The sequence below is a fragment of the Lagopus leucura genome, unplaced genomic scaffold, assembly GCF_019238085.1.
Source record: "Lagopus leucura isolate 7727_CA_CO unplaced genomic scaffold, USGS_WTPT01 Super-Scaffold_100030, whole genome shotgun sequence".
Classification (NCBI taxonomy): Eukaryota; Metazoa; Chordata; class Aves; order Galliformes; family Phasianidae; genus Lagopus; species Lagopus leucura.
The window spans coordinates 1,225,549-1,242,676 of NW_024962281.1; the positions used below are offsets into that span (position 1 = coordinate 1,225,549).

A 17,128-nucleotide genomic window follows, 5' to 3' on the forward strand; every position below is an offset into this window, starting at 1 on the left:
GCCTCTCCCGCAGGAAGGATTGAAACAATTGCTGTTTCTGCTTGGGTAGAGAGCACCATCAATCCCAGAGGGATGAAACAGCACTGATTGCAGGAGCCCAACTGCAGTCCTCTGTGGTTCTGCCCAGGGAGCGCCAGGGGAGCACTGTCCCTGGGTCACAGGGAGCTGGTGGCAATCCAGTGAGCAGCAGAGAGTTGGAAGGCGAGGTGTAGCCGCTGTTTCAGCTGTTTGCAAGCAGTCCTTGTGATATAAATGACGCATTCTGCAAAAGGGAGAATGTTGCTTTGTTCTCCCAGAAGCGGCACTGAAGGAGGCTTTGAGTTGAGATGCAGTTGAAAGGTTCATGGTTTACTGTTGGCTGTTTGTGTTGTTTGTTTTAAAGAAATCGTGTTGCAGAGCAGAGAGATGCACGAGGCTCATCGAGTCACTGCTTGAATCCAGTGTTCAGACTCTTCTCTGGGTGCTCTGCAGCATCCTGGACAAGGTGCTGGGGTGCTAAGGCTGAGGTGTGGGGGATGGATGCTTCTTCCATCCCCATCTTTCACTCAGTGCTGATGACTGAGAACAAACAGACCTATATACCAAAGAAACTGAGAGCAAATGAGTCATGCCCTGATGCGTGTATCTTTGCTTCTTTAGGGAAGGAGAAGAGCACTGTAGAGGTTGCAGATTGTGGCATAGTCACTGGGTTCAGGCACTGTTATTTAGTTGGGCAGAAGGTTGGCAATGTGATGAAATATTTCTGCTTATCTGAACTCTCCCATTAGCCGTTAGGAACAGAAGGACCTTCTGTCAGCTCCTCTCTTCTGGACCTGCTCTGCCATTCTGTACAGCAGGTGCACAACCCACCCCCAGAGCCCCCCCACCCCGTGTCACTTGGGCTGGGTTTGCTGCATGGTGCCCAGCACAGTGCAGTGATGTTGAAAGCAGAACTGGTTTAGTTCTGTAGTGCTTTGCACGTGGGCCATCTGTGGCTTTGCTGCGGAGGAGTCTTGGACTCTGCCAGACGATCCGTGGACATTTATTGCCTTTGTTTCTAAGCAGCACTTCCCGCACAGGTGACCAGCTCTGTCCTGCTCCGGGGGAGGGAGGAGACAGAAGGAAGAACAACGTGTGTATGGGGGAGGCAGGAACGGGAACTGCAGAGAAACAGTGGAAACTGCGTGGTCACAGATGGTAAAGCGAGAGGGTTCCTCATCCTGACTGGGCTGGAAGCGTGAGCAAACAAAATCACGCTGCTCATGACATAGCAAGGGAAACAGATCGAGTGCTTGGGGAGAACACAGAGCTTGTCTGCCTGGATTCAGTGCTGGAGGAGTTGAGAAAATAAAATGGAGGAGGAAAAATGAGGGCTAAAACGCACATAATGGGTTTTCCCTGGTTAACCTCTCCCAGCTGCACGCAGTTGGAATTCATGTTAGAGGTTCCTTGCTTTGTAGCCTGTAAGTTAGTTCTGTCTGAGGCGGTTCCCCGTTAGGACTGATGTCTGTCTGTCATTTTTCTGTTGGCTGTCAGAGGATTTGAGATGAGGCACAGCAGCGCAAGGTGTTGTGGCAGTGCTGGGCTCTGAGCAGCGGCTCTGCAGTGCTCCAGGAAGCAGCTCTTTGTTGGCTTTCTGACCTACTGCTTCTCTGCAGCTCTGCTCACCTGTCTGTTTTCTCCCTTCCAGAATGAAGAGAAGAGGAACCTTTCCCTTGGGGGCCATGTTGGCTTTGACAGCCTCCCGGATCAGCTGGTCAGCAAGTCTGTCACGCAGGGCTTCAGCTTCAACATCCTCTGTGTGGGTGAGCACAGTCCTGCAAGCAGATGGGGGTGGAACGGGCGGTGATGGGGTTGGGACTGTGTTTCCCTATGAGTCCTGCTGGGAAACAGCCCCAGCTGTGACCTTGAGCACGTCAGAGATGCCTGGCTTTGAAAGAACAGCAGCCCATTTCCCACAAAAAGAGCAACCAAAAAACAACGTTCCATCCCTCCCTACAAGACAGCACCCAGCCTCCTCACCCTCCTGCTTGGGGTTGAGTGAATCAAATCTCAGAAATGTGATCATTTCTGAGCTGCAAAAGGGATGGGGGAACAGTTTTTGTAGATTGTGAAGTGTGCATCTTGAGGACCATGAGCAGCTGCAAGGGGTAGACTTCAAAATAACCTCATTATGCTCTTGTTGTTTTAGTTTTGGTATTTCTGTCATTTATCGGGTCATGCTGGCTAGAGTGCTAGAACTGAACTGATTCCAATGATGAGAGCCTTCCTAGGAGCCCAGAGAGAGGGAGTAGAAGTAATGGAAGTGATGGACTGCCTGCAGAGCAAGTAGGGCATGGAGGGCTGTTTCCTTGGAAATTTGTCTGTGCTCTCCTGGCCAATAGAGCTGTGTTTTGTGAATGAGGAGTTTAAATAGGGCCCCTTGTGGGTCAGTCTGGAAAAGATCAGTCTCATACATTTACCTGCAGCAGCACTTCAAAGCCCTTTCACAGAAAGCCATGAGACAAATAATCTGGGCTGGAGCTGGGTTTGTCATGCATTCCAGGTATCCTTCTACAGCTGCTGGAAATGGGGCTTATGGATGGGAAACTTCAGAAACTTGGTTCTTCTTTCAACTCCTTGGCTGGTCTGGTATAAAGAATCATGGGGCAGTAGGGCAGCCTTGAAAGAAACAGAAATTACAAGGAGAAACTCCAGTAATCAGAAGTCATATGAGGTGAAACCAGCTGAGTTGCAGACACCATCTCTGGGCTGGGTTGCAACATCTCCTTGTGCGGCTGGAGCTCTTCCGAGCACAGCAGCGCCTCCTGCTCCAGCAGACAGCTGTAGCTATCTGTACAGGTTATCTGTATGCATGGATTCTCATACCTGTGTTGTTATTTCCTCCAGTTCAGCTGATGTCTGTTGCACGGGTGTCACCAAGCAGAGATGTGCTGTCTGTGACACGTCTGTGCAGAATGGCACTGTGCTGGACAGCCTGCACGTACCAAGGCAGATCTCACTGAGCGCTTGTGAGGAGCTTCCTTTGTGCTCAAAATGAGGAAGAATTCCACCTGCTGCTCCCTGATGTGTTTCTTTAGCTAGCTTCCCACCAAAAAAGGCTGTTTTTCTGCCTGCGGCTTGCAGGCTGTGTGATAAAATCAGTGTGTACACGCGCCTCTGCCTTCTGGTTTGAATGTGCAGCAATGCTTTTCCCTGGGTGATCCAATCCACATTGTCTCTGAACTTTATCATCTGACAGGGCCCAGATTTCCCCTGGCAGAAAAGTGAGCAGGCAGCAGCACAGCCCCAGCACTGCCAGCTAAAGGCAGAGCTGTGCCTTCAGAGGGGAGAGCTGCAGAGCTGGTTTTGGTGCAGCTGCTGCGTGGATGGAGGGAAAAAAGATTACAGCAGAATGGGCTTTAGTCCTTTGACACACTAACTGTACACGTGGGACCCCAGCACCAGGGGTGTGCAAGAGGGACAGGCTGATGTAAGGCGTCCAGACCAAAGTTCAGCTGCACAGAGAAATCACAAAACTTCCATCTCAACTTTTTCTGCTGTGGAAGGAGATTTTTAGTCTGATAGCAAGTGGTCCTTGCAGATCTGTTTGAAGTAGGCACCCTGATTTCCTTCCATATATCTCTCTAGATGGGACAAGTCCTCAAGGGACTCCAATGGTGAGACAGAGAAAGCAGTTAAAAAGCCTGCTGGGGTTAGAAATCCCACAGAAGGGAGTGAGAGGAAACCTCTTTGTCAGACTTGCCTGTCCCTTCTGCAGTACAGCAGGACCCATTGCTGTGCACTGAGTGCACTGTGTGTCCTGGGCTGCTGCTGTGTTTGGGATTGGCAACACCTGAGCCAGACCATTCTTGCCAATAGGAACAGCTGAGTTTTACTCCATCTCAGTTGAAGGCTCAAAAGCATTGTACTAAAACTCTTCTTCTCGGCTTCTCTGGTACAGGTCCCAAGCAAAGTCAGCATTGGTGAAGGGGGAAAAATGCATTCTATATTTGCTGAATTTGCTATATTCTCTTTGCTGAATGTCCCCTGCTGGGAGGATGAGCTGCATGCTGGTGCAGGAAGACTTCAAGGATGCTTTGTGACAATTATGTCTGGCCACAAACAATTTGTAGCAACCTTTCACATTATAATTTAGTTCTTCTCTATAATTAATACCCTTTGAAGTGATAAATTCATGCTGTGGTGAACTGATGACTTCTCATTCCTAGGTGAGACGGGCATTGGGAAATCCACACTAATGAACACACTCTTCAATACCACGTTTGAGACCGAAGAAGCCAGCCACTATGAGAACGCGGTTCGCCTGCGGCCACGGACCTACGACCTGCAGGAGAGCAACGTGCACCTGAAGCTGACCATCGTGGACGCGGTTGGGTTCGGGGATCAGATAAATAAAGACGAAAGGCAGGTCTCGTGCCATCTGCTCGGCGCTTGCAGGCTCCTCTCTGATGTTTTGACACAAACTGCCCATCATCCTGCTTGCAGTCCTGCAGGGGTGGTGCCCACGTTTCTGTTAATGCAGAAGCTCCCTGCAGTGCCTATGGTTTTGGGGGCTGGATGCAGGGGGAGCTGGGCAAGGAACCAAAAAGAGATGGGAGGGGTCACATGAGGTCTTTCCTGAGGAATGCGAGCAGTGAACAAGCTGTCCTCAGCACGGGGTTGGGAATTAGCTGCTCTGGCCGTGATTGGTGTCTCTGGGCCTGTCTCATTTAATTACATCTTGTTCAAGCCCCAGGTAGAGGCTTTCTGGGACTCCAAGGTCTCTCCTTGTCATCTGGCGTTGCTGCAGCCAGATGGCTCAGCCCTGCAATCTCTGCACTGTGATCTGTGGAGGTGGTTATCTTCCATGCTCCACTGTCATTAGGCTTTGCAGCGCAGCCTCGGGAGGTTCCAGAAACCTTTGGATTAAAAGGTCTGTACATAAAGGCCACGCTTTTCCCTTGTAAGGATAAATTACTTCGGTCTTAATCAGTATCATGATATGTCTAGGAGAATTCCTTAAGCCTTCAAGCTGTGTGATTTTGATCTCCAGTCTTTGGGTTGCTAATGGTATGGTTTTAGTTACAGGCCGATAGTTGAGTACATTGATACGCAGTTTGAAAATTATTTGCAAGAGGAGCTGAAAATCCGCCGTTCTCTGTTCAACTATCATGACACGAGGATCCACGTCTGCCTGTACTTCATCACCCCCACTGGGCACTCCCTCAAGTCCTTGGACCTGGTGACAATGAAGAAGCTGGACAGCAAGGTAAAAGGTTGGAGACTGGTGTCCCCTTCTGGAAGGGGTGATACTTGTGCTAATATTGCCATGAGGAAGGCTCTGTGCCTTCTGTGTACCAGTGCTGGACACTTCTGCACCTTAGCTGAGCACTTTTTAGGGCTTGGGTAGAACTTGGTCTGCCTTGATGGTTGATGAGGTCTTGTGCTGCTTTCCTGAAAAACAGCAGGTGACAAAAGAGCAAGTGGAGAGTTATCCAGATTTGTTCATTTTTATGACAGCCATCGACTGCATCTCTGTCAGCTCTTCTTTAAGACTGCAGGTGAGGATCATTTGAGATCCTGCAGTTCCTGTGGCAGGGCCCCCTGTGCTACACTGGCCAGCAGGGAGAGGGACTGAGTGCAACCAAGTAGTGAACTTCACAAGAGAGGGGCTGGTGCAGAGGAGGCGAGGGCTGAAGAGAAGTGCTGTCTGTGCCCAATGGTGTGCATGAGCTGCACTGCTGGCAGAGCTGGGCAGTCTGCATAAGCGTTCACAGTGCCTTATGACAGTGTAAATATGATAAGAAACTCACAGGATTATAGGAAATCTAGAAGTGGGTCACGAGAGGGTCCGACTGGGGGCTGTTTGTTTGCACACGAGCAATTGCTGCCTTAGGGAACAGTGGGTTAACCGGCCAACCAGTGATATTCTTGCAGCTCAGAGGAATTTTCTGGCACACTTTTGATTGTTCTAACTGGCTTCTAGGGAGCTGCAGGGACGCTTCAAGGGTCACTAATGACAGCAGCATCTCTTCCTATCTTTGCAAGAATTTCCTGCCTTTAAGAGCAGTCATTAAGCAGCAAGGTGGCCCCTCTCAGATGGCAGATGCTAATCCACTTATGCAGAGGGCAAATGAGGCAACTGGGACCCTGCAGTAACCTGGGGTTGCCCTGAACTGTATGAAGGGAACATGCTCTTCTCTGGCTGTTGATCACATGCAGCGCTATTGGACTTTCCTGGTGGGCACAGCTCCCTTGGCAGTCCCTGCTGCTCGTCCTCACCACCCGGGGCAGCTGCCCTACTTTTCCTTGGCCCTGCTCCACAGTAGGCACTGGCTTCCCATTACAGTGGCCTGCTGGTAACCATGGGGGCTGCTACACTGACTTCATCAAGAATCTGAAAACTTTCCCTTAATAAACTCTGTCTCTTGGTGTTGTGCCAGCATGACATGTTACCAGAAATATGTTTGGAAGAAAGCAGTTGCACAATTCCCCTTGGTGCTGGTGGTCCCACAAAGCCTTTTTCTGCCTTTGGTTCTGCATTCCCTCCTTTTCACATCTCCCTGTGGCTGCTTTTAATGTGGTCCTTGCATAGTACCAAAATAAATCCTTTGTGCTTGTGCAAAGATGGGAACTTTGTGTGCACACAAGCTTTTTATATTCCTAAAGTTCCACTTCAGCGGTCATCTCTGAAGTCACGTTATCCATTTGCTCTCATCTCCCTGCTTACCATGGTAAGAATGTCTTGAATTTCATGGCATGTTGGCCTTGCACAGGTGCATACAAAATAACAATAAGCAAAGAGAGACCACTGGTCTTTTGTGCATGTCAGGGCTGTGTGTTGCATTAATCCATCGGTATCATCCCGGGGCTTTGAGATGCGTTCCAGACATTCCCTAAAATACTGACAGTGCTGTGCCCCTTGCCAGTGCACCTGAACTGTTTGCTCTTAGAGGCCAGCACATGTGCAGGGTGGAGCTGGGTGTAAGCAAACCCCAGACAGCTTTGTTTCTGCTCCGGAGCAGTAACAGCAGTGCTTTCTGTGTTGGAGCAGAGAGGCGAGGCACGCTGACTCACATCCACAGTGGTGTGAGCAACCTGAACCTGCTTTCTTGGGGAGCTTTGCGTGGCTGTGGCCTTTGTTTTACAGTGGAAAAGTGGGGCACACAGAGGCAAAAGGTACAGCAGAAGCATTGCTTTGCAGCATGGTGTGCTGGCTCACCTTTTGAGACTGGTTTAACAACGATTGCACAGGACCCTGTTTCAGTTACACCTTTGCTCTAGCACGCCAGCAGCATGGCAGCAGGTGTTGGGCAAGCTGCTGAATCTGTCATGATTTCAGTAATGCATCTTGCTTCGAGCTTACAAAATCCCTTCTGGGCAAAGCTGTTCTGTAAACAGAATCTTCCATTGTACCGTAATACAATATTCGATTGGCTGAGCTCATGGCCAGCTGTTGTCTGCGGTATTGAATTACAAGAGAACTGGAAGTATCTTCAGCATGGTTTGAGGTAGATGGAGCTGGCTGGTTGCTCCATAGGAAGCAGGTACACCCTGGCAGGAGTGGGCTTCCCTATGTATTTTCCAATTACAGCCCTACCCTGAAAAGCGATGGCATAACAGTGTGCTGCCCTGGGCACCCCTCAGCTGCCTGTTTGCTGTCCCTGGATGGTTTCCATTTCTGTGTGTTGTTATGAGCTGTGGCTAATTGCCCTTCGTGAGCTGACATGTCCTGGGTGGTTCACCAGCCAGCAATGATGCTCCAGGCCACTTTGTGCATGTACTGCTTGGTTTCCAAGGCAGGATTTCACTGTTGGTTTAGTTGGGACTTGCGTTTGGGAACACTTTGGAGATGGAGGGGGGAGAACCCAATTGTATTTTGTATTTCACAGAGTAAAAATGCATATGGTCATACTATATTAGGGAAAAAATATTTTCTCTCATCGTTCTTATTTGGTTACATTCTTGAAAGTTTTATTTTTGGAGATGAGGAACGGCTCTGTGGTCAGAGAGATGTGAGAAGGAGGTGATGTGTGCCTGTGAGGTTGCTTTCTCATCTGAAACACGCTTCCTCTGCTCAAAGATTCCGTCTGCAGCAAAGACTGTGAGCACCTGCACTCGTTTTCATGCAGCTTCTGCATGCCTGTCTGATTCAGCTGGCTGACATTCCAATAATTAACTTATTGATTTTGATATTAGATTTTTAAATGGAGGATAGCATCCTTCCACCAGGAGATATGAGGACGTTGCTCTGGGGTTTTACCTGCAACCCACGGTGATCCAGCTTGTGGCTCCCTAGATGTGCATGAAATCAAAACCCAGTAATTTTGTGCTTACATATAAAATTAATGAACTTATGAGGGAAGAAGAGGGAAGGAGAGAAACACTCCAGTGCCTTGGAAGTCTCAGCAGCCCTGGGAAGGTGGACTTGAGCTGGAAGGAGGTGGTGCAGTCAGTGTGGCTGTAGTCCTGGTAGGTTCCTGCTGGTTCCTTTCTTACTGAAGGGCAGCTGCACATATTTGTGTCAGGAAGAGATGGAATGATCCAGGACAAATGTAGCTGAAAAAAAATCAGAGCCTACTGAGGTTCTTTTGCTGTTAATTAATTGTTGGCATTTGCGTTGGTGTTGGCTATTGATTACTGAAAATGCAGCAGCTTGCAGAGCCCTTTTGGGTTTTGAACACAGTGATGGACTTCCCTTTTTGGAGCTTGGTTAGAAGGGACTTGATCCATCCTTGGGTTACAGCTTTTCTGAGTTGTGCCTGCTGCTGGGAAGGACACACCGAGCTGCAAGCAGGGCTGAGCTGGTGCCTCGTGGGAGGAGAGGGGGCAATGAGTTAGGCCAGCTGAGAACAGACTAAAATCGCCTGTGGTGCTCATTTATCAGCGTGCCAGGCTGCAAACACTGCAGAGCACAAAGCCCTGTGTGTGGCCGTGTCTTTCTGCTCCTGCATGGGAGCTGATGAGCCCCGAGCTGAGCCTGTTGTGTGGGATGTGGTAGCAGGTCAGTGAGGCACCAGCTGTGGGCATGGCCCCTTCACCTTTGTAATGGGGACGTCTTCCTGCTGAGGAGTGGAGTGGGGCCAGCAGACCTGGTTCTCTGTGCTTTTCAGGTCTTTGGTAAATGAGGCCAGAGCAGTAGCTGGGGAGAAAGTAAGGATTTCATCTTCTTATGCCCTGTTCCCAGGCAGGTATCTGAACTGTTAACACAGCTGCTGACTCCAGGGCATCCTGAAACTGTGCCCAAAGGAGAATGTGGGCCTCCTCCTGTCCAGCTGCAGGCGTGATGTGGGCAGGAAATAGTTTGGGGGCAGCCAGCAAGTTAAGGAGATTTTCTTTTGGAACAAGGAAAAACATTTATATTTAGTGAGAGCTAAACCAGAGCGGGGAGGAAGGATGTAAGAAAAAGCACTGAGCTACAGACAGAACTGAAGCTGGAAAGCAAGGCCATTGATTTTAGTGGGCACTCACTGGAGAACAGATGGCTGCTGTGGATTTCTGCAGGACAAAGAGCATTGGCTGTGGGGAAGCGTTAAATGGCAAATCTCTCCTCTCATTTCATTTCTCTGCATTCCTGAGTTGTGCTGCTCTGAGTCTGGCTGCCATTCAGGCAGGCTCGTGGTGCTGTTCAGGCTGGGTTTGCAGTGCTGTGCGTGGCTCCTGTGGGCTCAGCAGTGCTCTGATAGCAGCCCTGTGAGTGCTCCTGCCTCTGCTGGCAAGCGACTGTGGACTTCTTGCTCTTTCTGCTTCAGCACAGGAAGGTTTCACACCGTCTTGCTGCAGCATTTCATCTTTGCACTTGTCTTCCAAAGCAGCTGTTCAGCACAGCCAGCACTGACAGGGTGACGACTGCAGATGTGACAGTGATAATGGCTGTGTCTCTGCTGAAGCGTGTAGCAAAACACACAGGCAGGAGCAGAGGCTTTGATCTGCTGGTTGGGTGCATTTATTGCCATTTGTCTGCAAGGCGTGTAGGCAAATGAGTGGAAAACTCTTCCCTCTGGTGTTCAGTGCTGCCGCATCTCGCAGGCACAACCTCAGCTCCCCCCACTGCCCGGCTGTGCTGCTCACCTCTGCTTTGTCCTTCCTTCTGCTTCAGGTGAACATTATCCCGATCATTGCCAAAGCAGACACCATCTCCAAGAGCGAGTTGCACAAGTTTAAGATAAAGATTATGAGCGAGCTGGTCAGCAACGGTGTGCAGATCTATCAGTTCCCCACGGACGACGAAGCAGTGGCTGAGATCAACTCTGTGATGAATGTGAGTAATGCTGCCAACTGCAGGGCTTCCAGAAGTTGTGACACATTGAACTGCTGTGCAAAAACTCGTCTGAAAGGCAAGTTTCCTTGGGATTGTCCAGATGCTAAATCTGTTTCAAAGTCGAGCTGTGGATCTGACAGATGCCTGAGGCTGTCGCATACAGAATTAATTAAAATGTGGCTCTTATTTAATATCTGCAGGCTCTCTGGAGACGCTCATCTCGGCTCTAGAATTGGATTTATTGGATTTCTGAAAAATACTTCCTTCAAAATTCATTTTATCTGTTTTTAGGCTGCTTATCATTTGAGGAGGGAAGAACTTCGAATAAGAAATTGACAGTTAAGATCTACGTTATCCTTCCACTTAAGGACACTAAGCAGAGAGAACCCAATTTGAAGAAGGAAAAACTGTTAGACTCCATTTTGTCTTATTTTAAACTCAAAGATCAAACTCAGATGTGGTGGAAGAATATGAAAAACCAATTTCAAGTTGAGGAATTTGGCTTTACTCCCAGCTCAGAGTTTTACCTTTTGTGGAATAGAGACAGCTGACATGTTTTCGTGTTTGTTTGTTTGTTTCCTAAATAAAACATGTGGGAGGGATAAATGTGCTGCAGCCCTGAGCCCCGTGGGTGTACCACAGAGCAGTGTGCCTGGCCCTGGCTCTCTGCAGGGCTGTGCTTGTTGCCTTGAGTGCCCCATTCCTTGCAACCTTTGGTGCTTTGCAGCCTCAGAGAGCACGTGTTGCATCCTGCACGTGGCACAGCAGTTGTATGTGGGCACTGGAAGGGAATGGCCTGTGTGTGGATGTCTTTGCTTGTGTTTTCTGCGAGGCAGGGAGCTCCCTGCTCTTGGCACACAGAGAGATGGCAGCTGCGGGAGCAACCTGACAAATGGAGAGAGGCAGATCAGCAGTGATCCTTGAGTTCCCATAATATTTCCTCATTAAGTTCAGTCCAGCCAGCACTGCTAGTAAGCTGCTCTGCTATGGCAGAGGGGAAGCTGCTCTGAGCGTTGGAGGTAGAGGGCTTTGGAGGAAAGGTTTTTGGATAGACCTTGGGTTGGGATGAAGGCAACCTGGAGGTTAGGCTGACCTCTGCAAGGTTGGCCCAAGGACTGAGCCCTGGAATCACTGAGGCTGGAAAAGACTTCTCAGATCCCCAACCCCATCATGCCCACTGACCGCGTCCCCCAGTGCCACATCCCCACACTTCTGAACACCCCCAGGCTGGTGATCCCCCACTCCCTGGGCAGCTGTTTCAGTGCTGACTGCTCTTTGGAGAAGAAATTATTCCCAATACCCAACCTGAACTTCTCCATGTGCAGCTTGGGGCCGTCTCCTCTTATGCTATTGCTGTTATCCAGGAGCAGAGGCCAACCTCCTATTGCTACCACCTCCTTTCAGGGGTCGTAGGGAGTGATGAGGTCTTCCCTGAGCTGCCTCTTCTCCAGACTGAACCATTCCAGTTACCTCAGCTGCTCCCTATAGGATGTGTGCTCCAAACTCCTCACAGCTCCGTTGCCCTGAGTCTCTGCTGTCGCTTCTGTTTCAGGCTCATCTGCCCTTTGCTGTGGTTGGCAGCACAGAGGAGGTGAAGGTGGGGAACAAGCTGGTGAGAGCTCGGCAGTACCCGTGGGGAGTGGTGCAAGGTAAGCTGCCACCTGCATGGACAGATGCATGCACCCTGCAGCTCTGCCCTTCCCAGTGTGCGCAGGAAAGTGTGCTGTGCTGCATGGGGTGGATGGGTCCCATGCAGCATTGTGTGGGTTGGCCAATCTTGCCTTTGAATTCCCATAACCACCAGCATCTGAAATAAGTTGTCTGAGCAATGCTTGGACTCGCACCCACTCTGGCATGGTCAAAATGAATCACTGTATCCAAAGAGCTTGGTTATCCCATGGGGGATGGCAGCTAGACATCCATGGGAGGGGAATCTCTGGAGTTGGGCTGAATGTGCATTAGTACTCCTCCCTCTCATGTGCGTTTTGCTGACTCCTCACTCGTTTTCAATCAGTTGAGAATGAAAGTCACTGTGACTTTGTGAAACTGCGAGAAATGCTGATCCGAGTCAACATGGAGGATCTTCGGGAGCAGACCCACACCCGCCACTACGAGCTGTACAGGAGGTGCAAACTGGAGGAGATGGGCTTCAAGGACACGGACCCAGACAGCCAGCCCTTCAGGTGAGGGCCTTCACATCTGCCATCATGGTAGGGCACCAGCACCCCAAAGAAAAGCAGAGGTTTGTGGGTGATATCTGCCATGCTGGGCTGGAAGATATGAGCCTTGCATTTGAACTTGTTCCCTTCCCTGCTTCTTTGTCCTTAATGAAGCAGGAAGGCATGCCTTTTCCCCATCCCTAAGTCACTGTTATTCAGAAAGTCTAGATTCCGTTTGCTTTCTTACCCAGCCTGCAAGAAACATACGAGACCAAAAGAAAAGAATTCTTGGGTGAGCTCCAGAAGAAAGAGGAAGAAATGAGACAAATGTTTGTTAACAAAGTCAAGGAGACGGAGGCAGAGCTGAAGGAGAAGGAGAGAGAGGTGAGTGTGCCAGAAACCCCTGAGAGGAGCCCAAAATACACTCAGCCATAGGATCTGGTCTCAGCAGCACACAAATCCTGGAATGCATGAGCAGATGCTTAGTAGACCTTGCCAGCCAAAGCAATACACACACATACATATATACACTCACACACACACCTTCCCCTGCTCAGGGAAGGGTGCACGGTGGTGTTTTCAGAGCAGCATCACTGGTTTAGGTGTTTCAGAAACAGAAGTCTTGCCCTCCCTGTGCTGTGCGTAGGAGACAAGGCTGCTGCTTGGTGAGCAAAGGGCAGTGCAGAATGGTTTGGTGAGCATTGGGTTGGAGGTGCACAGTCGCAGGGATCGGTGGTGGGAGGCCATGGGCAGCTGCTGTGCTGCAAGGGGAAACAGATGGACCATCTTCCAAGGAGTGAAGAGTCACATCATATCACAGAATGGCCTGGGTTGAAAAGGACCTCAAAGGTCAGGAATGTGGGATCCCACTGTGCCCTCGGTCCCTGAACTGAGATACGTGGGGGGTTCAGGGGACGGGGGGTTATGGGGCTGGTGGTCGTGCCTGGTGAAGTGCTCACAGTGCCTGTCTGCTGCAGCTGCATGAGAAGTTTGAGCACCTGAAAAGGATACACCAGGAAGAGAAAAGGAAGGTGGAGGAAAAGAGGAGAGAGCTGGAGGAAGAGATGAACGCCTTCAACAGGCGGAAAGTGGCGGTGGAAACCTTGCAGTCCCAATCCTTGCAGGCTACCTCACAGCAGCCGCTGAAGAAGGACAAAGACAGGAAAAAGTAAGTGACCAAACTGGAGTGTCACCTTTGCCTCTGAGAGGGGGCAAGTTCTCAGACTGCAGCGTTTTGAGAGATAAGGAAAAAAGGGCTTTGGAACCCGAATTTTACCCTTCAGGCTTTGTGTAAAGTGCAGGAGAGAAGGGGTCACCTGTGCCAGGGGAAGCCTTGCTGGCTGCAGGGTGGCTCCTCAGTTCTGGGCTGTTCTCTAAAGGCCTGGAGCCCTGCAGGGCACACAGCCATGGGAGCACATAGCTGCTGGATGCAGGAAGGGAGCTGAAAATTGCTGTACTGTCTCCCCAGCAGAGAGAAGCAGGGACAGCCTTGGCACAAGTGTGATGTCCTGCAGGCATGGTGCCCCATCCTGCTCTGCTCTGTGGCTTTAGGGCCTCTTTTTGTGGAGTGCTGTTTATTTTTAGAGGTAGAGCTGTGAAAAGTGAAACAAAGCAGGTTAGAATGAAGAAACACAGAGAATTCATTAGGGCTCCATGTGATGCAGGACTCCAAGACAGAGTTCTGCTTGTGCTGAATAACTGAGAAAGCCCTTTTCCCCTAAAGGCAGAATTCTTATCTAGCTGCAGGTTAGCTGACATTGCTGAAGCCAGTAGGAGTATGGAGGAGGGGCATGCAATATAATGCTCTCTCAGCTGCCTGGTTATAATGATAGAGAAAGAAGGGGGCAAACAGGTTTATTTAAAGAAGATATATCTTTAAAACTAAAAATGGGGGTGGTGCTGTCCTGCCCCCAGCCATTTTGGTTCCCAAGGAGCACTGTGCAGGAACAGGATGAGGCAAGCTGGCATGCAGGGTGCTCAGTTTGTCCCTCCAGCACTTACAGTTAATTTGCTGTCAGAGCTGCATGTGGTCCCAGCAGGTCACTGCAGTCACAGCCTGGTGAAAGAGATGGCTGGGAAGTGATGCCCTGGTTAGCTCCTGGCAGCAGAGTGGTGCTGGGGCTCTGAGCCATTTGTTTCTTCCTAGGAAGGTAACAGCATGTGTTATTTAACTTATTTGCTTGGAATGTAAGTATGTTGGTGTTAAAATGGGTCTCCAGACCTGTCAGCGTGCTCTGTGTGCATCCAGCCTCACATGCAGCACCCAAAGCAGTTTGCAAAACGTTCTGCTGGAAGTAAGGTCATATTGAGTGACTTCCAATAGGAGTGAGGGGCTGAGAACAGGACCCAGGTCTGACCTATGGCCGTGAGCACTCCAAGCACGTGCTGCTCTTTGTGCTGCTTGGCGGAAATGCAGCAGCTTCCTGCCTGCAACAGAAATAGGCTTCCTGCTGTGCACAGCACACTGCAAGCACTGCTCTGCTCCCTGCCTGCCCCTGTGATGGGGCTGGGGGCAGTGGGGCTGCCAGGAGTGAGGGCACCTTGTCCCTGTCCCTGGGTTCTCTGCAGATCTGGGGCCCAGCTGTGGGACTGCACTGTTAGTGGGGATAGAGCTAAGAAGTTCAGGAGAGGAAGCCGTTTGGGATGGGAGATATATTGTTGATGAGTTTGCAGCCTGGTTCCAAATGTGGGCATCTGTGCTGCAGCACACATATGTGTTATCCAGGATAACAATATTCATAGAATGGTTGGGTTGGAAGGGACTGTGAAGATCACAGAACCACAGAATTCCAGAATGCTGGGATTGGAAGGGACCCCAAAGCCCCCACTCCCAGGCTGCGCTGGGCACCCACAGCCCTGGGCAGCGCTGCCAGTGCCTTGCTGCCCGAATTGTTCACTAATAATTGAGGACCAGGCTCCTCCCCAGTGCCTTGCCTTGCTGGTGCCCCCTTCCCAGACCCCCCTCCATCTGGCCACATGCTGGGAAGCAGCACGTCAGGGAGTGCAGCCCCAGCCCAGGAGTTGGGTTGATGCGAATCACAGGACCTCACACACTGTGATGGGGTGCATGCACTCCTTGGTGAGCAGCACTCATGGTTTCCTTACTGGCATGTTGCTCGTCTGTGAGCAGAGGCACATCCCAGTGCTGCTGGTGGGGCTGCTGGGACTGGGATTGTGGGCTCCAGGGTAGGAAGAGGCATTTTCAGTGCTTTTTATTATTATTATTTTTTCCTTTTATGGTTTGATTGATATATTTTTTTTAGGAAAGGTGGTTGAGCCTCTTGACCCCTCTGGTGCTTTAACGCAGGGTTTGAGTAGCATGAATAAGTGAGAAATGGAGACAGCAGAACCACAGGTGGGGAGAGGAAACAAACGTGTTTGTGCTGAGATTCTCTGTGCACACACAGCTGAACAGATGGTGCTTTGTGGTGTGTTGTTCGTGGCAGCCTTGGTGTGATGCCAGAGCACTGCTTGGCCTTCCCTCTCTTTTTTTCTTTTCTTTTGTTAATCATTTCACTACATTTTGCTTTTGCTTAATTTTCCTAATTTTAATTTATGCTTTTTTTTTATGCTTTGTTTCTTTCAGTTAATCACATACAGACTTTCAGGCCAAGAGTGGACTTGGTGCTTTCATGTGTTTAAGTTGCTTGAGTTCCCCACCCCGTGACCCTTCTCATAACATTGTGTGCGTGGACCAAAGCGAAAGAGACCACGAGCATCTCCAGTGGTTGCTGTGTCACGACTTGCTGTGATCTGTGCTGTGTTTGAGGACGTAACCTTACTGTGTAAATGCTTCTAAACAACATCAACTCATCCCCAAAGTGAGACGTCCTGTCCTAAGCCCAGCAGCTGTGTGTCAGGTGTCTGCAGCAGTTGGCCTGAGCTCCCCTTACCCAGCAGCTGAATGCTCACTCCCTAGATTTCGTTTGATTGTCATTGGTTATGGGGACTGTTCGAGCCATCGCTCCACTGTTTCCCTCCCTCTGAAGGTGCTCAGATGGGAGGAGTGATGTGAAGGATGCCGAAACGTTTATTTTTCTAACAAAATCCTGGATTTGAATAAGTTTAGAACACGGGCAAAGCCCAGAGCTCAGAACCTCCGCCTTGGGAACCTTGGTCCGAGTCACCCCTGTTCCCCTAATTATATATTTTAATCCTGAATTTCTCTATAAACATATTCTTCCTCATTTATAATATATATACATATATACATATATATATATATAGAAAGAGAGAGTGGTTAATAAAACTCATGGGACAACGTTTTGAATTTTCTTTACCGCTGAAGTTAGAATTTCTATATAGAAGGGTTTTCCATACGTGTGTGTTGTGTCCTGTGGAGCTACAGGAGCTGTGGCACTTCTCACTTAGCAGCACAATTCACTGCCCTGGAAAAAGCTCTTGAAGCAGTCATCTTTCCTTTGTGGTTGTTAAAAAGGAAATAGCCATAAGCACACACGTGCTGAGGAGATCCCTGGCCGTGAGCTGTGCTGCTTTTATGGCACTCTGCTCCATCTCACTGCTTTGTGATAGGCAGAACACAGCTGCACGGAGGCACACAGCAGTGTTCTCATGGAAAAAGGGTCGGACCCAATTCCATCAGACAGCAGATGGGACAGCTATTAAATATCAGCCCTGCAGTGTCCTTGGAGTTCCAGCAAACACTGCTGTGGCTGAGTATTTGGTGGGAGCGTGTGCATTTCTGTTTAGGCATTAATGTTTGAGGATTTCTCTCATTATTTTTCCT

The 17,128-nt window shown here is 49.7% G+C and overlaps 1 protein-coding gene across 2 annotated transcripts in view; it reads left to right on the forward strand.

The window, feature by feature from the left end:
• Positions 1 to 16,642, forward strand: part of SEPTIN8 (septin 8) — a 28,742-nt gene extending 12,100 nt beyond the window's left edge. Inside the window, exons 2-10 of one of the 2 annotated variants that reach the window (XM_042881565.1) lie at positions 1,670 to 1,784; positions 4,191 to 4,386; positions 5,044 to 5,230; positions 10,061 to 10,222; positions 11,775 to 11,871; positions 12,237 to 12,405; positions 12,633 to 12,765; positions 13,359 to 13,549; positions 15,968 to 16,642. In XM_042881565.1, coding sequence (XP_042737499.1) covers positions 1,670 to 1,784; positions 4,191 to 4,386; positions 5,044 to 5,230; positions 10,061 to 10,222; positions 11,775 to 11,871; positions 12,237 to 12,405; positions 12,633 to 12,765; positions 13,359 to 13,549; positions 15,968 to 15,971 — 1,254 coding nt within the window. In that variant the 3' untranslated portion in view covers positions 15,972 to 16,642. The remainder of the gene's footprint in view (positions 1 to 1,669; positions 1,785 to 4,190; positions 4,387 to 5,043; positions 5,231 to 10,060; positions 10,223 to 11,774; positions 11,872 to 12,236; positions 12,406 to 12,632; positions 12,766 to 13,358; positions 13,550 to 15,967) is intronic. The other variant, XM_042881566.1, reaches the window with a different exon arrangement.
• The last annotated feature ends 486 nt before the right edge of the window (positions 16,643 to 17,128 follow it).